Source organism: Schistocerca americana, chromosome 3 (genome assembly GCF_021461395.2).
Source record: "Schistocerca americana isolate TAMUIC-IGC-003095 chromosome 3, iqSchAmer2.1, whole genome shotgun sequence".
Lineage (NCBI taxonomy): Eukaryota > Metazoa > Arthropoda > Insecta > Orthoptera > Acrididae > Schistocerca > Schistocerca americana.
In genome coordinates, this window is record NC_060121.1 from 950625047 (window position 1) to 950648541 (window position 23495).

The following is a 23495-nucleotide window of genomic DNA, read 5'->3' on the forward strand; positions in this document are numbered from 1 at the left end:
CAAGAATTTTAGATAAGGCAGTCAGAAGAGAGATTGGGCGGTAGTTGTTGACATCAGACGTATCCCCTTTTTTATGCAGTGGTTTAACAATGGCATACTTCAGTCTATCTGGAAAAATACCCTGCTTCAGAGAGCTATTACATATGTGACTAAGAATCCCACTTATTTATTGGGAACAAACTATTATTATCCTGCTGGAGATGCCATCAATTCCATGTGAGCTTTTATTCTTGAGAGAGTTTATTATCTTCCTAATTTCAGAAGGAGAGGTGGGTCGAATTTCAATTGTATCAAATGGAATGGGTAAGGCCTCTTCCATTAACTGCCTTGCTTCTTCTAATGAACATTTAGATCCTATTTTCTCTACAACATTTAAAAAATGAGTATTCAAAATGTTTTCGACTTCCAGCTTGTTGTTTATCAAGTTTCCATTCGCTCTGATGGTGTTACCGCCATCCTGTACTCTTGGTTGCCCTGTCTCCCTTGTAATAATATTCCAAATTGTTGTGATTTTTTTGTCTGAGGTATTAATCTCAGACATGATGCACATGCTTCTGGACTTTTTAATAACCTTTCTTAATGTAGCACAGTAGTTTTTATAAAATTTGGGTGTTTCTGGGTCATTATTCTTTCTTGTTGTTAGATACAGTTCCCATAGGCAATTTCTATAGCGTCTCAAGGTCATCTAGCAGTTGGTTTTGATCTTCTGATACTTTACAAGTAGGTAAATGACAGTATCATCTGCAAACCATCTAAGAGGGCCGCTCAGATTATCTCCTAAATCTTTTACATACGAGGGTGAGTCAAATGAAAACCTTAAATTTGTAATAACAAATCGAAATTTCGCCCCGTTATCCTGGAAGTTGGTAAGCGTGCTACAAACAGCGGGCAGAATGGCCTGAAGGTGGCAGCATAGTGCAGATGCACACATACCGTCGCAGTATCTGTATAAAGATAGCCGCCCCACTTACGACATGCTTTAGGGAAGAACAGCATTCTGTTATTCGGTTTTTGTGTAGTGAAGGAGTGAAACCTATTGAAATTCATCGATGAATGAAGGTTCAGTACGGTGATGCATGTTTGTCACAGGAGCAAGTCTACGAATGGAGTAGGAAGTTCGGAAATGGTGTGACTTCAGTGGAAGATGCTCCTCGTCCAGGTCAGGCACAACGAGCTGTGACTCCACAGAACATTGCAGCAGTTGAAGCCATAGTGAAGGGAAACCGCCGAGTGACATTGAATGACAATGCAGCATGTTTACAGATTAGTTATGGGTCAGCACACCACATTGTGCATGATGTGCTCCAGTTTCACAAAGTGTCTACAAGATGGGTGCCGCGGCAGCTGACTCCTGAAATGAGAGAACGACGTGTTGATGCTTGTGAAGAACTTCTTCGGCGCTCTGAACGAGAAGGTGATGGCTTCCTTGCAAGAATCGTTACTGGGGACGAAACCTGGGTTCACTTCCACCAATCGGAAACGAAGAGAGCGAGGAAGGAATGGCGCCATTCCTCACCACCAAAACCAAAGAAGTTTCGAACAGAACCATCAGCAGGGAAGGTTATGCTGACTCTCTTTTGGGACGAAAAAGGCGTCGTTTTGGAGCATTACATGCCTAGAGGGAACACTGTCACCAATGCATTATACAAAGATCTCCTAAAAAATCATCTATATGGATGAACAGAAGTGAGCTTTGCTTCGATATGATATGGGTGAGCACCTGTAACTCTTTAAAACTTGGTTCGTTGTCTGTGTTTTGATTGTGTAGTGTATTTTGCCCTGCTCCTAACACCATTCGGCTGTATTAGCCTTATGTTAATTAGATATGTCAATACGGTGGTTGCTTTTTCAAAAAGGCGTTTTGTTTTCATATTTGTTTAAAGCTCCTTTTAAATCTTTTGTGTGATTTCCATTTTATTAAGTTATCGTAAGTGTGGCGAATTTATCGAAAATACACTCTTGTTTAACAACGTTAAGTTTGCAGTCGTTGGCCGATTAGCTTATCAAAACAACCTTTCTCTAATTGTTTGCTATTGGACGATTGTTGCTGGTGTCTATGTGTTGCCTTTTCAAGTAAATTGACAGCTGAGTAACAGTGCAGCGCCATTAGCTGACGCCGTGTATATTTCATTTAAACTTGGGCATTAAACGTTTCCTATTTTTGAAAATACTTTATTAATTAATGTTACTGGTGCTGTGTTGCAATCCAGAACTCGAGGTGGCTTGTGGGTTTCTGAAATAATTGTTTGATATTACATATACACTCGTCTGTTGTTTTTGAATTTTGCTGTACCAAACTGTAATCAGTGTGTTCAGAAAACAGCCGGTGCAGCTGCTGGTATGAGGCAGGCCTGAGAGCGTGGTTTTGCTCGTCTGTAACAGCCTTTGTAATTAACAATGTTTTGTGGCCACAGCTATTTATTTCACATAAATTTTGTAACACAGTGTTAGGAATTTAAAAATTGTTTCCTCTGGATTATGTTCCTATGCACTCTAGAGTTTGAAAGAATTTTGTTCTTTTCTCTTGTATTCGTGATTGTTCTCGAGCTGTATTTAATTTCTTTGAAATAAATGCTAAACTGATAACCTGACGGAAAAAATTCACATCAAAAAATAGTTAACGTAGGGTAATCAAATATGAAATTTAGGGAATAAATTTGTCTAGGTAACATATTTAAGTGTGTATGATCACAGGTTAACGTAAATGAGAGATAAGTCATCGCAAATGTGAAACACTGGTACACTGATAACAGCTGTAGCCGCCAGAATGTTGAATTAAAAAAGATCGATGACTTTAAAAAAAAAAAAACTGGAGATATACTTGCCAGCAAGTGTGGGAATTTGACAGCGGTATGACGGTGACATATCGATACCGCTGTTCATCGTTCCGCAATGTTTCCGCTCGCGTTGTTTGAGATCTAACGTCACGCAGGATCTCGAACCGCCTCAAGCGGCTGGCGCCCGGGACGACCGAGATATTGTTTGCTCAGGCCTGAAGGCTTATAGCTACGTCATGCCTCAGGGAATAGGATTCTTTGGAGGAAGTAAAGTACCCTGTCGGATAGTGCGACTATGACAACTTCTGCAGCACCATACACTGTCATCAGGGGGACTATTCTTGCTTCTTCCCTGAACGTCGCACAAGAAAGAGGTCCACCGATACTAGTCCCGGCAACGACGACTCTAGACATAGAACTGAACCACGATGTCTCCTCAGACAAGTACCCATTATTCATGCTGTCGTAAATGCAGTTGTCACCGTGATACAGGCCTACATATGGCTTGAAAGAATGGAGTGCCAATAGGTACACAACATGGTCAGTCTAGTTCACATAGTAGGTAGTTTGGACAGCAGTAGTCTTAAGGCTGTGATCTGTTTTCGAGGCTTCAGTGATATAATCTTTAAACAAGATGAAGCGAGACCTCATGTTGCCTGTGCTGGCGTGTCCCAGCTCGAGACATGTTTCATTGTCGCCCTAAGCAATACGGCTTCCAGATTTCTCATCCGTTGAAAACATTTTGTTGCCGTGGGACTGCACTTTTGCTAGTCACCACGATAGATGAACTGTCACAGAGGAAAAGCAACATGAATTGGCATGTCCGTATGATTCTATTTGATGCCTAGTTGGACTGTAGCAACTGCTAATGGCTGAGTTGGAAGCTTGTAATGTAACAGAGCAAATAAACAAGGAGATAGCAAGATTACTGTCAGATCCTGTGATTGTGATGAAAATTGGAGTAAGGGTGGATGCTAGAGTGCAAAGTGGCCCACCAGGCTTGGCGCGTCTTTGAAGAGACACACAACAGCCCTTTGTGGAAGGGTGAGTTCGGCTGCTTTATGGCGCATTCAGCTAACCAACTAACGTAAAGCTAAAAAGACGTTGAATGGCTGGGTTGCTCGAGGCAAAAATGTATCTAGTCTTGCGTGCTTAAAAAATACTGGAGTCAGCCAGAAAATTCAGTGAACAAGTCAGTCCTTCGTTCAATCTGTGTATGTCCTATTTATTATACAAATTATTTCGTGTATTCGAGACATGTAGGGAAAGACGGTCTGTCTTTCACCAAATCATCTGGTAAGATTACTTTCTTTACAACCGCACTTATTATAAAACGATATTAAAATCTAAAGCAGCGTGGAGGGAGGTAGTGGCCCTGAACAGCTGGCCCAAACTTCTGTTATACGAGCCAGTCTGGAGCACAAGGCTTCTTCATCAAACCTCCTGAGTTGGCGGATGGATCTGAGTGTAGTAGTGTACAGCGTTGGTGAGATGTATATCAGTTACCTTGCTTCATTGGCGTTGGTTTCTCCTATCCAGGAACAGTTTGTGTCCTAGACGTTTTAGTGTAGATAATTAGCGTAAGATTTGATTAGTGCTTCTTAAAATCAAATGTGGTGTGCTGTAGTTGCGCGTGACTACTGTAATGAAACAGTCCTATCCTGACACTTGTTTTGTGGTTTCAGAACCTTGTGGCGACCTTGATCGTTTTAGTAGTTTTTAATACCTGATGTTGTAGCACATGTAGTATAAAGAGAGGAGTGTGTATCCATTGTGCGACAGGGCGTAGAAGTGAAAATGTAGTTGGAGTCAGATGAGCTTGAGCATTAAAAAGAAGATCGCGGTCCGCTGGATTTCGTAGGTTAAGGAATCTGCACAAGCTAGCGCGACACAGCAACAGAATTCCAACCCCTAATGCAACAGGCAGCTTATACCACCGCAAGTTCTGTGTACTAAATCACCTAGAAATTTACTCTTGTTCTTCCTACTATTGTTAGAATAAAAAATCCACTTTGGCTGCCAGTGACTTTTAATTTGGGCACGACCGGTTTTCAAACCTAAAGTTTCATCTCCAAGCCCTCCCTCCCCCACCCCCTCTTCGCCCCCCCCTCCCCCCCGTTGACAGCACAGTTGCTGGTGCTACGCTCTCATGTGTTTATTTGACATGGATGTGACCTCCCATGGTTGACTGGCCCAACTGCCTAAAATTTATATCGTCGTAATTATCTGATGGCACCTGAAGATGAAGCTTTGGGCTTGGAAACCGGTCGTGCAATAAATAAGAAATTATTGGCAACTGAGACGGATATGTTATTCCATTAATATGTTCTTCAGTTGCTGATGTTCCCCTGATAAAATATTTTCTTCCTGCTGTATTGTACATACACAAAAGCTAAAATTTGGATATTTGCTATCCTTCCTGGAGTTGCAGTTTGTCTCAAGCTGTGTTGATTAATAGCTGACTCACCGTGAGGATCCTGATGGGCAGCCTGCTGGGGTCCTCCTCCTCCTGCAGCTCGGCGTGGTAGACGGTGCGCCGGAACGCTGGCGGCAGGTCATTGGCGTCCGCCACGCGCACCACCAGCCGCGCCTGCCCCTGCCCGTCGGGCAACCCGCGCGTCGCGTCTGTGGCGCGCAGCTGCAGCTCGTACTGCGGGCAGGCGACACCGAGGCGATTCAGGTGGCTAGAGTAGCTTGAGCAACTCATTTGAGCCTACGGTGTCGGTTATAACAACCGCAACTCAAACTGCTCGTACCGAAACACGCTAATGATAACATTTCCCAAAGAATGTTTAGATACACCTATGCAAATGGTTTCTCCAGTTTGAAAAAAACATGTAACGAAGCACTGTCATTGCGTCTGGCACGCTATAATCCAGAATGGTACTTATCACATAATTATCGGTGCATTGCACAGATGTATATTAAGTCTAAGTGTGCCAAACTGCATTCTGGAAAGCTACATTCGAAATATGACTGTGTACGAAATGTAAGTTACTCACAAAATTTAAAAATAATCATTTAAAGACTCCAGAACTACTATTCCCCAACTTAAACGTATTTCCACTGTTGACTAACGCTTTTATGTGTTTGTGGTTGGTCATTGTTTATAAGGTTTAATTACTATACCTATACATTCAGGAGAAACAGAATAACAGCAAAACATAAAAATCAGCTGACAGGAGTCAGTTAATAGAGATGTACGCTGTAAATGTTTGGCTGTACATCAAAATGAAAATTTGAAATGAAAGAATCGTCCTATTCTGCTTCTCTGACACTCAAGGTTATAAATTTGTGCTCTTTCCGTAATTTCCAATTTCCGGACAAATAAAGCAGTATCTTAATGTATTTTGGATATTTTCACCCGTTAACGTCTTGTGTCATAATTCATCAACTGAAGACATAAAGTCTGAAAATGAGTGCGTGAACATATTGTAGCACTTTATTTTACTGCAAAGTGAAAATCTGAAATTAAAGAATCGTAGTATTCCCTTCTTTGACACTTAAGGTTATCAATTTGTGCTCTTCCCGTAATTTTTAATTTTCAAACATATAAAGAAGCATCTTACCGTATTTTGCATATTCGTTAACATCTTCTGTCGTAATTTATCAATTGAAGACAGTCGGAAAATGAGTCCATGATCATATTGTGGCACTTTATTTAATAGGTCTGTCTTGATCACACAAACTTTCACACTCCGCTATTACCGGTTTCGGCTACTGCCATCTTCAGAACATAAAATATTTCGATGTAGGTATCAACGCCAAATTAAACATGTAGGTACATAGTAAGTGCTCACTTAGCTTCTACATGTGTAATTTGACCTTGATTTCTACATCAGAATATTTTATGTTCTGTGATAATTTTAGGGAGTAAACTGTCACTAGGAAAGGGTGCAGCGAGGATAATATGAGCAGTTCAAAAATGGTTCAAATGGCTCTGAGCACTATGGGACTTAACTTCTCAGGTCATCAGTCCCCTAGAACTTAGAACTATTTAAACCTAACTAACCTAAGCACATCACACCCATCCATGCCCGAGGCAGGATTCGAACCTGCGAACGTAGCTGTCGCACGGCTCCAGACTGTAGCGCCTAGAACCGCTCGGTCACCCCGGCCGGCTATGAGCAGTAGTCATCTAAGTACATAAGTTAGAATACACATACGAGGTGCGACAATAAAGTAATGAGACTGATTTTCTTCGCAAGATGTGGCAACCCGGCAGGCTTCCATGGGTACAATATCTTTGACCTTGGTCTATAAGCTGCTTCTAGTCCAAGCAGCCCATCGATGCAACTGCTCAGTCGTGAGTTGTGCTGTAATAAGCTAACATGTCTCGTCACGGAAATGGAACCGCATAATATTGTGCAACGGTATGCCATTTATTTTTGCGTTAAATTGGGGGAAAACGAGACGAAAACTTTCGGTAAGCTACAGAAGTCTTTTGGAGAGGAGGTTATTTCAAGAGCTCAAGTTTTTCGTTGGCATAAAATGTTTAGTGAAGGCAGAACGAATGTTGATGAAGACTGCAGTGAACGACCATCAACCTCACGGACGGATGTCAACTTGGCCAGGGTGCGTGAACTCGTACGATCTGATCCAAGATTATCCGTGAAAATGATTGCAGAAGAACTGAACATCAATCGAAAACCGGTACGCCTAACAATAACTGAAGATCGTGGTATGAGAAAGATTTGTGCAAAAATGGTCTCCAAAAATCTCACATCACAACAGCGAGAAACAAGGAAAAATGTGGCAGCCGATCTGTTAGAGCAAATGGAAATCAATCCAGAATTGTTGAGCCGTGTTATCACTGGTGATGAAAGTTGGTTTTTTCAGTACGATTCAGAGACAAAATGCCAGAGTTAGCAATGGTGCTCAAAGGGATCACCCAGACCAAAAAAAACTCGCATGTCAAAGTCAAAAGTGAAATACATGCTTGTGCGCTTCTTTGCTTCCAAGGGAATTGTTCATAAAGAGTGGGTGCCTCCTGGACAAACGGTTAACCAATATTACTACAAAGAAATTTTAGAAAGACTTCGTAAAAGAGTTCTTCGTGTCCGTGCCAACATTGCTGATAATTGGATTCTGCATCACGATAATGCGCCATCCCATACTGGTCTGTCAGTACAGAATTTTGAACCTCAAAACAAATTACAGTATTACCACAACCACCTTATTCACCAGATATCGCTCCGTGCGACTTTTTTCTGTATTCAAGAGTCAAAACGGCGGTCAAAGGACACCATTTTCAAGCAACACAAGGTGTCGAAAAAGCTGTGACGAGGGTCTTGGAGGATATTACAGAAGATGAGTTCCAGAAATGTTTCCATCAGTGGCAGAAGCGCTGGAAAAAGTGTGTGCAATCAGAAGGGAACTATTTTGAAGGAGAGAACACTAAACTTGACTAAAACAGCAAGCAACATTTTTTTTCACATCAGTCTCATTACTTTATTGTCGCACCTCGTATATCGGTAGTGAAATTCGTCGTAAGTTATCTAACACCATCTAAGAAGAATAGTAATGCCCTTGTTTCAACGCAAAACGTAAGTTCCGTCCACCAGCTCCGTCGGCCAATGGGTACCGACCGACACCCTTGCCGGTCATGACATATGGTGCGATGTGGAGGTTGTGGGGCTAGCACAACGCTCTCCCGGCCGTTGTCAGTTTTCGTGATCTGGAGCTACAACTACTCGGTCAGGTAATACCACGAGGCGCTAGTGCACCCTGTTCCAGTACTCCAACCAGGGACATACCCATGCCAGTACCGAGAAACGAACCTGGGTCCTCCACATCGCAGTCAGCCGCGCTGACCACTCAGCAATCAAGACGGTCTCAAATTTCCACACTGCACAAAGAAATGACTTTCAGAATTCATTAGTTACGTTCTAAAAAGCTCAGAAAGCTTTTCTATCTATTACCGTAAAACGTTTAATCACTTATTCGATAGCATATGATTGGCGTGCAGCCACGGAAATTTTAGATATAACTTCAAATCGTCTTTTATGGAATCAGTCCTACTCTATGGTTGTATATTGAGTTGAAGACTGGTGGCATATGTAGCACATTAGACCAAGATGTATACTTTGTCGTTATATTTGTGAATCACCTGTAGTATGAGTTATGATAAAGACTTATACATTCATTTTCGTTAAATTTATGCCCCTACACTATTTGTCTCTAAATGGATAACTTAGAAGCACATGCATCCAAATCATGCTGGTTTGTTAGATATCTTGCAAATGATTTATGCAACGTGTAGGTAACTAACGCTCAGACGGTGCTGCTTCAAATCAACTAAAGATTTTTTACTAGTCATCAGTCTTCTGACTGGTTTAATGCAGTTCCTCTCCTGTGTCAACCTTTCGGTATCGGAGTAGCATTTGCAACCTGCCTCCTCAATTATTTGCTGGATGTTTTCCTGCCTCTGTCTTCCTCCAAAAATTTTACCCTCTAAGCTTCCTCTGGTACCATTGAAGTTATCTTAACTGATGTCCCACCATCCTGTCCCTTCTTCTTATCACTGTTTTTCCTCACTGGTTCTCAGGAGAACTTTCTCATTCCCTGCGTTATCAGTCTACCTAATTTTCAACATTCGTCTGTACCACCAGAATTGAAATGCTTCGTGTCTCTTCATGAATAGTTTTCCCACAGTCATGTTTCACTACCGTACAATGCTGTCCTCCAAAATCACATTTTCAAAAATTTCTTCCTTAAGCTAGGATCTTGATATTAGTATACTTCTCTTGGCCAAGCACGTCCTTTTGTCAGTGCTTGTTTGCTTTGTATGTCCTCCTTGCTCTGTCCGTCATTGCACAGGTAGTAGAATTCCTTAACTTCACCTACTTCGTGATCACCAGTCCTGATGTTCACTTTCTCACCGTTCTCATTCCTACTATTTCTCGTTACTTTAATCTTTCTTCGATTTACTCTCAATCCATTCAGCAGATAATGTAATTTTTCTTCGCTTTCACTGAGGATACCAACCTCATCAGCGAATTTTATCATCGGTATCCTTTCATTTTGAATTTTAATTCCACTGTTGAACATTTCTTTTGTTTCCATCATTGCTCCTTCGATGTATATATTGAATAGAAGGTATGCAAGACTAAATCCCTGTCTTACACCCTTTTTAATCCGAGCACTTGGTACATGCTCTTCCACTCTTATTATTGCCTCGTGGTTCTTGTTCACGTTGTACATCACCCGTCTATCTATAGCTTATCCCCATTTTTCTCAGAATTTCTTACATCTTTGATCATTTTACATTATCGAACGCTTTTCCCAGGTCAACAAATCCTATGAACGTGTCCTGATTTTTCTTTAATCTTGCGTCCATTCCCAACCGTAACGTTAGAATTGCCTCTCTGGCGCCTTTACCTTTCCTAAGGCCAAACTGATCGTCATTTAACACGTCCTCAATTTTCTTTTCCCTCCTTCTGTATATTATTCTTGTAAGCAACTTTGATGTATGAGCTGTTAAGCTGATTGTGCGATAGTTCTCGCACTTGTCAGCTCTTGCCATCTTCAGAATTGTCTGGATGATGCTTTTCCGAAAGTCAGATGGCATGTCACCAGACTCATGCATTCTACACACCAACGTGGATAGTCGTTTTGTTGCCACTTCCCCAATGATTTCAAAAATTTTGATGGGATGTTATCAGTCCTTTCGCCATATTTGAGCTTGTCTTCCGAAGGTCTTTTAAAATCTGGTTCTAATACTAGATCACAAACGTCTTCTACATCGACTGCTCTGTCTTCCTCTATCACGTCATCAGACAAGTCTTCCCCGTCGTAGACGACTTCAGTATATCTTTCCGCCTATGCCCTGTCCCCTCTGCACTTAACAGTGGAATTCCTACTGCATTCTTAATGTCATCGCTCTTTCTTTTGGTTCCAGAGAAGGTTGTTTTGACTTTCCCATGCGCTGAGCCAGTCCTTCCGACAATCACTTCGTTATCGATATTTTCATATTTTTCATGCAACCATTTCGCTTTAGCTTCCCTGCACTTGGAATTTTTTTCATTCCTAAGGAGCTTGTATTCCTGACTTTACTTGAACGTCCTTCTTTTATCGATCAACTGAAGTATTTCTTCTGTTACCTACGGTTTCTTCGCAGTTACATACTTTGAACCGACGGTTTTCTTTCCTACTTCTCTGATTGCCCTTTTTAGAGATGCCATTCTTCAACTGGTTTATCTACTGAGTTATTCCTTTCTGAGTATCTCTGGCCTCAGGGAACTTCAGTAGTACCGCTTCATTCCTTAATACTTCCGTATCCCACTTCTTTACGCATTGATTCTTTCTGGCTAGTCTCCTGAAATTCAGCCTCCTCTTCATCTTTACGAAATTGTGATCTGCTCCAGGGTACCCCGTACAATCCAATATTTGCTTTCGGGAAACTCTACTGGACCATAATGTAATCTAAATGAAATCTTCCCGTACCTCCTAGCCTTTCCTCCTCTTCTGTTTCTTGAACAGAGTATACGCTATCACTAGCTGAAGGTTATTACAGAACTTAGTCTTTCTCCTCTCTAATTTCTTGTCCCAAGCTCATATTCTCCCGTAACCTTTTCTTCTACTCCTTCTCCTACAACTGCATTCAGTCCTCCATGACTATTAGATTTTCATCTTCCTTTACGTACAGAGTTACCCGTTCACTATCCTGATATAATTCCTCTATCTCTTCGGCTTGTGACATGGCATGTATACATTACTTATCGTTGTCGATGTTGGTTTGCAGTCGATTCTCATGAGAACCACTCTATCACTGAACTGTAACTCACTCTCTACCCTACCTCCCTATTCATTACGAATCCTACTCCCGTTATACCATTTTCTGCCGCTGTTCATATTATCCTGTGTCCACGCCCCGACTCGTAGGACGTTATCCTTTCGTTGGTTATTCTGTTTTTTCTCATGGTTACCTCCCCTTGGCAATCCACTCACGGAGATCTGAAAGCGGGACTAGTCGGAATCTTTTACCAACGCAGAGATCATCACGACACTTTTCAACTTCAGGCCACATGTCGGGTGGATACACATTATGTGGCTTCAATGCAGTGGTTCCTTTGCCTTCCGCGTCGTCATACCGTTGATTATTGATGAATCTTCTGCCTTTAGGGACAGTTTCCCACCTAAAAGGCAAGAGTGTCCAGACCTTCTGTCCACTCCTCCGCCCTCTTTGACGAGGCCGTAGTCTGAATGAAGGGTTTCTTCCTATGCTGAAAGTCTTCGGCCGCCACTGCTGATGATTTTTTCCAAATTTCAGCGGTGGCGGGGTTCGAACCCGGAACCGAGGACGTTTCGTTTGAATACTAATTAAAGACGGGAGGAAAGAATGGCTTTTGTCGATGACAATGTCGTGTTTGTACATAACACAGATGTAGTACAAGAGATGTTTGAATAACTTAGTGCATACAGCTTTTTAGCAAGCAGCGAATTCACCAATGTTGAGACTTTTCCGCATTGTGGCAGAATGTGCCGGGTCTGCAGCTGCGATTTCATCTGTATGGGGAAACGAAATTTCGCCATGCTGGTGCTATGCCTTGTCGCCATCGTCGTTGTTGTTGTTATCTCCAATCCGTAAATTGGTTTTCATGTGTCTGATCACACGAGCATACCCTCCATCTCTGCAGAACTATGTTTGAACCTGCTTACTTTAATCAAGTTTTAGTCTTCCTTTACGTTTTTTATCTGTTGCGCCTCCCCATACTCACACACACACACTTCCCTCTATTAACGAACTAAAGTTTCTTTGATGTCTGAGGATGTGTATCAATTGATTCCTTCTTTTAGTCAAGTTGTGTCATAAATCTGCTTTTTTCCCCAGTTCGATTCCTTTGAAGACACTTGTTTGGTTGCTATGTAATAGGGTTCAACCACAGAACAACTTTAAAAGGTTTACTAAACCTGAATCACCAGGGTCGATGTGAGCGTGTAAACCTGATGCTGGTAGAATGATACCAGAAAGTCAGTAAGTTTTCGCATTGTCGTTATCAGCCCAGTCGTTGATTTTATAGCAATCCATAGTCCAATTTGGTAGAGGGTGCGTCACAAGGATAATATCAACAATCACTGAAGCTCCAGGTCGCTGCTTGGAAAGGTATTTTGGCCTCTAGGTGGCGTGAATAGGTCAGTCACAGGGAGCACCACGTCCCCTGTTGGTGAAGAGATCGGAGGTTCCTTGTCCATCTCGACCTCCGACAGTAACTGGGCGTTCATAGACACGAACGCCTGGACGCTTGAAGATATAAGCAATCGGGGGGCAGCGCCGTAGGAAGAGTCACTGAACTGGAGATGATACAGGGAAAGGCTGAGCTGTTGCCAGATCAGTGTACAGCAGGCAGGATGGAGTTCACTTGTGTGCTACCCTTCTGTGTCAAACATTGTGTGGCACCGACTGCGACGACGCCCAGAATCCATTCTGGCAAACAACCGTATGAGCAGGCCCCCACGGCGGTGCTCACTGCATAAGCTGCTGGTCGGCCCTGGAACTGCGTATTTCATAGTGTGATAAAGCATACAGGGCATAGTCCATGTTGGCAATACCGATGGATTTGGTCAATAGTGTTTTGAATATGCAGACAGAGGACACGGCTTCACTGTTAGTGGTGGTATGAAAAGGGGCTATTGTTTCTGCTAAAGACCGTGTGGTCTAGTGTCAGAGACCAAGTTGTGAGGAGCACCTATGGCGAACAACCTTTTTAGAGTATGGATGTGACATTTGAGTGAACCACTTTGGGAAATACACTTCTGGAAATGGAAAAAAGAACACATTGACACCGGTGTGTCAGACCCACCATACTTGCTCCGGGCACTGCGAGAGGGCTGTACAAGCAATGATCACACGCACGGCACAGCGGACACACCAGGAACCGAGATGTTGGCCGTCGAATGGCGCTAGCTGCGCAGCATTTGTGCACCGCCGCCGTCAGTGCCAGCCAGTTTGCCGTGGCATACGGAGCTCCATCGCAGTCTTTAACACTGGTAGCATGCCGCGACAGCGTGGACGTGAACCGTATGTGCAGTTGACGGACTTTGAGCGAGGGCGTATAGTGGGCATGCGGGAGGCCGGGTGGATGTACCGTCGAATTGCTCAACACGTGGGGCGTGAGGTCTCCACAGTACATCGATGTTGTCGCCAGTGGTCGGCGGAAGGTGCACGTGCCCGTCGACCTGGGACCGGACCGCAGCGACGCACGGATGCACGCCAAGACCGTAGGATCCTACGCAGTGCCGTAGGGGACCGCAAAGCCACTTCCCAGCAAATTAGGGACACCGTTGCTCCTGGGGTATCGGCGAGGACCATTCGCAACCGTCTCCATGAAGCTGGGCTACGGTCCCGCACACCGTTAGGCCGTCTTCCGCTCACGCCCCAACATCGTGCAGCCCGCCTCCAGTGGTGTCGCGACAGGCGTGAATGGAGGGACGAATGGAGACGTGTCGTCTTCAGCGATGAGAGTCGCTTCTGCCTTGGTGCCAATGATGGTCGTATGCGTGTTTGGCGCCGTGCAGGTGAGCGCCACAATCAGGACTGCATACGACCGAGGCACACAGGGCCAACACCCGGCATCATGGTGTGGGGAGCGATCTCCTACACTGGCCGTACACCACTGGTGATCGTCGAGGGGACACTGAATAGTGCACGGTACATCCAAACCGTCATCGAACCCATCGTTCTGCCATTCCTAGACCGGCAAGGGAACTTGCTGTTCCAACAGCACAATGCATGTCCGCATGTATCCCGTGCCACCCAACGTGCTCTAGAAGGTGTAAGTCAACTACCCTGGCCAGCAAGATCTCCGGATCTGTCCCCCATTGAGCATGTTTGGGACTGGATGAAGCGTCGTCTCACGCGGTCTGCACGTCCAGCACGAACGCTGGTCCAACTGAGGCGCCAGGTGGAAATGGCATGGCAAGCCGTTCCACAGGACTACATCCAGCATCTCTACGATCGTCTCCATGGGAGAATAGCAGCCTGCATTGCTGCGAAAGGTGGATCTACACTGTACTAGTGCCGACAATGTGCATGCTCTGTTGCCTGTGTCTATGTGCCTGTGTTTCTGTCAGTGTGATCATGTGATGTATCTGACCGCAGGAATGTGTCAATAAAGTTTCCCCTTCCTGGGACAATGAATTCACGGTGTTCTTATTTCAATTTCCAGGAGTGTATATAGTGTCGACGACCACCAGCCACACGTCACCGAGGTGGGGGCCAGCTCTGTCGTGGACATGCCTCAATACTTATTGCGGTGTCGGCTAAAATGAAAATTTCTGTAGCGGTGTCGCCTGCGTGGCGGCACATATCCCTGGACATTCCTGACTAGCATAGGTGCCGCCTGGCAAATGGCTTCGTGTGTCTCTCCCCAATGGTCTGTATGCGGCATAAGTCGCATAGGAATTACTACCTGACACGCGCCCCGAGCCATTGAACAGAATAGGCTGCCACTGATGGCTTGCAGCTGATGTATTAGTGAGTGCAGGGTTCGAAGGTTGACGGTGTCGTTCGTGGGGAAGGGATTCGGACCAGCCCAGGGTGATGAAGCGGGTCACCTATTTGGGTACGACGTCCTCTGCTGTGGCTTGAACAATCTGGGGAAACCATCTACAACACCTACAGCTCCCCCAGTAGCAAAATTCATCGGACCCTATTTCTTGAAGTGAAGATATACGAGGGCAGTTCAATAAGTAATGCAGCACATTTTTTTTCTCGGCCAATTTTGGTTGAAAAAACCGGAAATTTCTTGTGGAATATTTTCAAACATTCCCGCTTCGTCTCGTATAGTATCATTGACTTCCGACAGGTGGCAGCGCTGTACGGAGCTGTTAAAATGGCGTCTGTAACGGATGTGCGTTGCAAACAACGGGCAGTGATCGAGTTTCTTTTGGCGGATAACCAGGGCATCTCAGATATTCATAGGCGCTTGCAGAATGTCTACGGTGATCTGGCAGTGGACAAAAGCACGGTGAGTCGTTGGGCAAAGCGTGTGTCATCATCGCCGCAAGGTCAGGCAAGACTGTCTGATCTCCCGCGTGCGGGCCGGCCGTGCACAGCTGTGACTCCTGCAATGGCGGAGCGTGCGAACATACTCGTTCGAGATGATCGACGGATCACCATCAAACAACTCAGTGCTCAACTTGACATCTCTGTTGGTAGTGCTGTCACAATTGTTCACCAGTTGGGATATTCAAAGGTTTGTTACCGCTGGGTCCCTCGTTGTCTAACTGAAGACCATAAAGAGTAAAGGAGAACCATGTGTGCGGAATTGCTTGCTCGTCATGTGGCTGAGGGTGACAATTTCTTGTCAAAGATTGTTACAGGCGATGAAACATGGGTTCATCACTTCGAACCTGAAACAAAACGGCAATCAATGGAGTGGCGCCACACCCACTCCCCTACCAAGAAAAAGTTTAAAGCCATACCCTCAGCCGGTAAAGTCATGGTTACAGTCTTCTGGGACGCTGAAGGGGTTATTCTGTTCGATGTCCTTCCCCATGGTCAAACGATCAACTCTGAAGTGTATTGTGCTACTCTTCAGAAATTGAAGAAACGACTTCAGCGTGTTCGTAGGCACAAAAATCAGAACGAACTTCTCCTTCTTCATGACAACGCAAGACCTCACACAAGTCTTCGCACCCGAGAGGAGCTCACAAAACTTCAGTGGACTGTTCTTCCTCATGCACCCTACAGCCCCGATCTCGCACCGTCGGATTTCCATATGTTTGGCCCAATGAAGGACGCAATCCGTGGGACGCACTACGCGGATGATGACAAAGTTATTGATGCAGTACGACGTTGGCTCCGACATCGACCAGTGGAATGGTACCGTGCAGGCATACAGGCCCTCATTTCAAGGTGGCGGAAGGCCGTAGCATTAAATGGAGAGTACGTTAAAAAATAGTGTTGTGTAGCTAAAAGATTGGGGAATAACCTGATGTATTTGAATGCTGAATAAAACAACCCCTGTTTCAGAAAAAAATGTGTTGCATTACTTATTGAACTGCCCTCGTATTTTAAACGCGTCGTGAAGTATGATGGGTATTCGGCAGGCGCGAATGAAGTGGCCGATGGTTCCAGTTCAACGTATGCCGCTTAACTGGTGACGCAACCAAGTACCGATCGAAAGGAGAACTTTTCACATTGTCTGTCAAGATCGTCGGCAGGCACCACAAGTAAATTGTGTTTACCGATTCGTCAAGCTGAATGCTGTGCTCTTGAAAAGCGTCGATGTTTCGAGCACGGCCTGAAGCGACGACAATATCTAATTTTTCTGTCGACGGTCTTGTAGTGGGTCGTCATTTCAAAGCGACAGTGGAAGCGGATGCACTTACGGCTATAGTTCATGAGATGCCTATTGGCTGGATGCACTAGGTGAGAGCCAACCTGAGCGTAGGCGTTCTCAACTGGGCCATCGAAAATGACGAGTGTGATCAACATTGACTGAGGTTGTGGCGGAAGAGGTCTGTATCAAGATGATGTTCTCTTGTTTATGTCTTCACCGTGCCACAGGACGTCTTATGTGGCTGTCTCAGACAGCGGTGAAATGGCAGAGCCTGTGACAATTCGAGCAGCCACGTGTATCTGTGAGGACACTGCTATTGGTGTTCTGTTCGACCACACTGTGGGCACTCCGGCAGAGGACAACTATGGCGTCATGTGAATCTGGAACGGATGCAGAATTCTCAGGGGCTGCTCTATGAGGCGCTGAATTCAGAGTTTACATAACGTAGTCTCTAATAAGGAACAAACGATTTGAATACCGTTTCCACTATTTGGTATGGAAACAGGGTGAATTTTGAGCAGTCTGAGTCTGTTACACAATGTTTTCTGCGAATGGGATTAGTTGTCGACAGAAGAAAACGTGGAAATGGCTACGGCTGCTGTACCAGCTTCGCTGCTCGTAGCAAGAGTTGCAGCGCCAGCTCGTTATGTGACTCTGCCCTTAAGTGCTGTTCCAAAGTTTAAGAAACTCATTAGCCTTCACATAATGCTTGCTGGATTAGAGTCCTGTGCCCTCGAACTATGGCAGGAATCCTTGCCGCCACTTTTGTACATGCTTGCTTGCAACCTATGTGTTCCTGCATGCACAGGTTTTGTTAATTCACAGTTAAAAACTCACAGAATAAAGCTTTCTAAACTTGAACGATCTGAGTGGATGTGAGTGAGCTAACTTGATGGTGGAGGAATAATACCAAAAATCGCATGATACTTCGGGAACTCGTTATCAGTAAAGCAGTTAATAGTCCACACAGCAGTCCGTGGTCCAGTCTAGTAGAGGGCAGTTCGCTTCGAGTAACGCGTCACGAGGCCGGTGCCAACAGTCTTCACTAGGCGGACGCTCCGTTCATGGGACTCTCGTCGCTGCTTATAATGGCGTCAGTCGCGGGGAGCGCCTGCTATCGTGAGTTGCCATGCCAAGCACCTCTCTGAGTCTACAACGTCAATATCAAACTTCCTGGCAGATTAAAACTGTGTGCCGGAACGAGACTCGAACTCGGGACCTCTGCCTTTCGTGGCAAGTGCTCTACCAACTGAGCTACCCAAGCACGACTCACGCCCCGTCCTCACACCTATACTTCTGCCAGTACCTCGTCTCCTACCTTCCAAACTTTATAGGTTCTCCTGCGAACCATGCAGAACTAGCACTCCTGAAAGAAAGGATATTGCGTAGACATGGCTTAGCCACAGCCTGGGGGATGTTTCCAGAATGAGAAAGTTTGGAAGTTAGGAGACGAGGTACTGGGAGAAGTAAAGCTGTGAGAATGGGGCGTGAGTCGTGCTTGGGTAGCTCAGCTGGTAGAGCACTTGCCCGCGAAAGGCAAAGGTCCCGAGTTCGAGTCTCGGTCCGGCACACAGTTTTAATCTGACAGGAAGTTTCATATCAGCGCACACTTCGCTGCAGAGTGAAAATCTCATTCTGGTAACGTCAATATCTTCTGCGGCAAAATCAACGCTATTATCCGGGCAATATACTAGAGATTCAATACCCCTTCAATAGTTATGCGATTTACCCATTTCTTCTTCAGCATCCTTCTGTAATACGACATTTCAAAAGTTTGTGTTCTCTTCCAGCCTGTAGTGTTATCGTTCACGTTTCACTCTCGTGAAATGCTGCACACCAGCCAGATATGTACCGATATTACTTCCTAGCATTTCATATTCAACGATAACGTGTTCCGTTTTTCGGTAATATTTTTCATACTATTTGCATTCTAGATTTTGTACCGTCTTTACTTCAGCCATCGACACTTATTTTGATACCGAAATAGCAAAGCTCATTTACTATTTTTAGTGTGTCATTTCCTAATTTAATTCACTTGGGGCTCAAGTGGCTCTGAGCACTATGGGACTACCATCTGAGGTCATCAGTCCCCTAGAACTTAGAACTGCTTAAACGTAACTAACCTAAGGACAACACATAGATCGATGCCCGAGGCAGGATTCGAACCTGCGATCGTAGCGGTCGCGCGATTCCAGACTGAAGCGCCTAGAACCGCTCGGCCACACCGGCCAGCAATTCACTCGGTATCGACTGATTTAATTGGACTGCACTCCATTACAATTCATTTTCTTTTCAAGACAGTTCCGTTCATTTGCTCGCCCAAGTCTTTTGCCGTCTCTGAAAGAGTTACAATGTCATCGACAAACGTCAGATTTCTCCTTGGTTTCCTTAACCGCTTTCTCAGTGTACAAACTGAGCAATGTGCGATAAGCTACAAACCCTGCCTTGCTCCTTTCTCAACTACTGCTTCCCTTTCACGCCCTTCGAATCTTACAACTGCAGTCAGATTTTTTGGTCAAGTTGTAGAACACCTTTCGCTCCCTGTATTTTATCCCTGCTACCTTCAGAATTTCAAAGAGTGTATTTCAGTCATGATTGTAAAAAAGATTTCTTTAAACCTGTGAATGCTAGTTACTGCACCTTTGCCTTTCTTCAGTCTGTCCTCAACGATAAATCACAGAATGTGTACTGCCTACTAGACGTCATAGTCCGGAGTCAATGTATGAAACTATTTACCAACTTTTGTTCCCTATCTGCAGGAGCAGTCTTCAGAGATAAAACTACCAACTGCAGCAGAAAGCTTTCCACGTAGTTGCCAGTTTTACCTCTGAAGATTACCCCTGAAAGTGCGGACCACGGACGTACTGCAAACTCGCCTTGTAAGAACGTTGGAAGGAGGCTGAAGAGAGAACTCACCTCTGGCCGAGCCTCGAAGTCCAGCTTGCCGGCCACGGTGACCCGACCCGTGGCGGCGTCCACTGCAAAGGCGCCCAGCTCGTCTCCCGCCGCAATCTGGTACCGGACCGCGCCGACTGCACACGGAAACAGATTAGATTAGTACTTGTTCCACAGATCATGAATACGACACTTCGTAATGATGTGGAACGTGTCAGGTTCGTAAAAGGTGTGTATACAAGATATTACATTACACAAAATATTACATGACACTTAATATTTTTATTTTTTTAAATTTTTTGTGGTGGTTGGGGAAATTACCCACTTATTATGTACAAAAATTCATCTAATGAGTAGTAGTTTCCATTAAGAAAATCTTTTAATTTCCTTTTAAACGCCATACGGCTATCTTTCAGACTTTTGATGCTATTAGGTAAGTGACCAAAGACTTTTGTGGCAGCATAATTTACCCCCTTCTGAGCCAAAGCTAGATTTAACCTTGAGTAGCGAAGATCATCCTTTCTCCTAGTGTTGTAGCCATGTACACTGCTATTACTTTTGCATTCGTTCGGATTGTTAATAACAAATTTCGTACATGAATATGTATATTGTGAGGCTACAGTGAAGATCACTAGCTCTTTAAATATCTGCAGGATGATCTTGGATGAGCTCCAGCAATTATTCTGATTACACGCTTTGGTGCAATGAACACTCTTTTACTCAATGAGGAGTTACCCCAGAATATGATGCCATACGAAAGCAGAGAATGAAAATAGGCGTGGTAAGCTAATTTTCTCAGATGTGTATCGCCAAAATTTGCAATGACCCTAATAGCATAAGTAGCTGAACTCAAACGTTTCAGCAGATCTTCAGTGTGTTTTTTCCAGTTCAAGCCCTCATCAATACATACACCTAGAAATTTTGAATATTCTACTCTGATCGAAGTCTACATTTATTAATGGTGTCATTCCATTTACTGTGTGGAACTGTATATACTGTGTTTTGTCAAAGTTTAATGATTTTCTGAAAAACGTAGTTTACAATTTCACCAGTTAATTCTTGTCTGTTGGGTATGATAGCTATACTTGTATCATCGGCAAAAAGACAGACACGTCGCTATATAGGTGCTGCTGGTACTTCAGGACAATTTTTTAATTCTTAAAGGTTTAGAGCTATTACTTCAAAATCATCATAATGTGATGGAAATGCTGTTGCGCTTTCATAAAATTCTGGTATGAAGTACAGCTGTGCAGATGTTGCATATTGTGTTGTAACTGCTAACAGCAAAACGTATGCCACGTAATTGCAAGGGTAGTAACTCTGACTGTTGAGAACAGATGTAGCCTCAGCTGAGGATATCCGATGGGAGGTTTATCAATGTAACTAAAATAATTTGTAACAAGTAAGGAGGAAGCCCTGGAATCAGTTCATTGATCGTGACCGGGCCAAATATCTCACGAAATAAGCGTCAAACGAAAAAACTACAAAGAATGAAACTTGTCTAGCTTGAAGGGGGAAACCAGATGGCGCTACGATCGACCTGCTAGATGGCGCTGCCATAGGTCAAACGGATATCAACTGCGTTTTGTTAAAATAGGAACCCGCATTTTTTTATTACATATTCGTGTAGTACGTAAAGAAATATGAATGTTTTAGTTGGACCACTTTTTTCGCTTTGTGATAGATGGCGCTGTAATAGTCACAAACGTATAAGTAAGTGGTATCACGTAACATTCCGCCAGTGCGGACGGTATTTGCTTCGTGATACTTTACCCGGGTTAAAATGGACCGTTTACCAATTGCGGAAAAGGTCGATATCGTGTTGATGTATGGCTATTGTGATCAAAATGCCCACCGGGCGTGTGCTATGTATGCTGCTCGGTATACTGGACGACATCATCCAAGGGTCCGGGCCGTTCGCCGGATAGTTACGTTATTTAATGAAACAAGAAATGTTCAGCCACATGTGAAAAGTCAACCACGACGTGCAACAAATGATGCCCAAGTAGGTGTTTTAGCTGGTGTCGCGGCTAATCCGCACATCAGTAGCAGACAAATTGCGCCAGAATCGCGTATCTCAAAAACGTCGGTGTTGAGAATGCTACATCAACATCGATTGCATCCGTACCATATTTCTATGCACCAGGAATTGCATGGTGACGACTTTGAACGTCGTGTACAGTTCTGCCACTGGACACAAGAGAAATAACGGGACGATGACAGATTTTTCGCACGCGTTCTATTTAGCGACGAAGCGTCATTCACCAACAGAGGTAACACAAACCGGCATAATATGCACAATTGGGCAACGGAAAATCCACTATGGCTGCGACAAGTGGAATGTGAGCGACCTTCGCGGGTTAATGTATGGTGCGGCATTATGGGCGGGGAAGGATAATTGGCCCCCATTTTATCGATGGCAATCTAAATGGTGCAATGTGTGCTGATTTCCTGCATAATGTTCTACCGATGTTACTACGAGATGTTTCACTGTATGACAGTTAGGCGATGTACTTCCAACATGATGGATGTCCGGCTCATAGCTCGCGTGCGGTTGAAGCGGTATTGAATAGCATATTTCATGACAGGTGGATTGGTCGTAGAAGCACGTTCACCGGATCTGACGTCCCCAGATTTCTTTCTGTGGGAAAATTGAAAGATATTTGCTATCGTGATCCACCGACAACGCCTGACAACATGCGTCAGCGCATTGTCAATGCATGTGCGAACAATATGGATGGCGAACTACTCGCTGTTGAGAGGAATGTCGTTACACGTATTGCCAACTGCCTTGAGGTTGACGGACATCATTTTGAGCATTTATTGCATTAATGTGGTATTTACAGGTAATCACGCTGTAACAGCATGCGTTCTCAGAAATTATAAGTTCACAAAGGTACATGTATCACATTGGAACAACCGAAATAAAACGTTCAAACGTACCTACGTTCTGTATTTTAATTAAAAAAACCTACCTGTTACCAACCGTTCGTCTAAAATTGTGAGCCATATGTTTGTGACTCTTACAGTGCCATCTATCACAAGTCGAAAAAAGTGGTTCAACTAATACATTCATATTTCTGTACGCACTATACGAATATGTAATAAAAAACGGGGGTTCCTATTTTAAAACGCAGTTGACATCCGTTTGACCTATGGCAGCGCCATCTAGCGGGCCATCCATAGCGCCATCTGGTTTTCCCCTTGAAGCTAACCAAGTTTCGTTCTTTGTAGTTTTTTCGTTTGACGCTTATTTCGTGAGATATTTGGCCCGGTCACAATAAATGGACCACCCTGAATATTACACTTTCGTCGTAGTGCCACATGGAAGAGAGAAGCTGAATGATTACCTTACACGCCTAAATTCCATGCCTCAGAACATCAGTTTTACCACGGAAGTCGAAGTGGACGGAGTGCTCTCTTTTCCTGATGTCCTATGACGTGACGGCACGTTTAGCCATAGATTTTGTTGGAAGAAAATGGACTTCGTCCTTAAGTTACATATGAACAGCTGCCATCACTCGGCTCAGAGGAACGG

At 44.2% G+C, this 23495-nt stretch overlaps 1 protein-coding gene across 1 annotated transcript in view; it reads right to left on the reverse strand.

The window, feature by feature from the left end:
* LOC124606574 (neural-cadherin-like) overlaps window positions 1-23495 on the reverse strand; it is a 189692-nt gene that overhangs the window by 158566 nt on the left and 7631 nt on the right. The window contains exons 2-3 of the mRNA XM_047138559.1: window positions 19979-20094; window positions 5245-5427 (exon numbers count right to left, since the gene is read on the reverse strand). Coding sequence (XP_046994515.1) covers window positions 5245-5427; window positions 19979-20094 — 299 coding nt within the window. The remainder of the gene's footprint in view (window positions 1-5244; window positions 5428-19978; window positions 20095-23495) is intronic.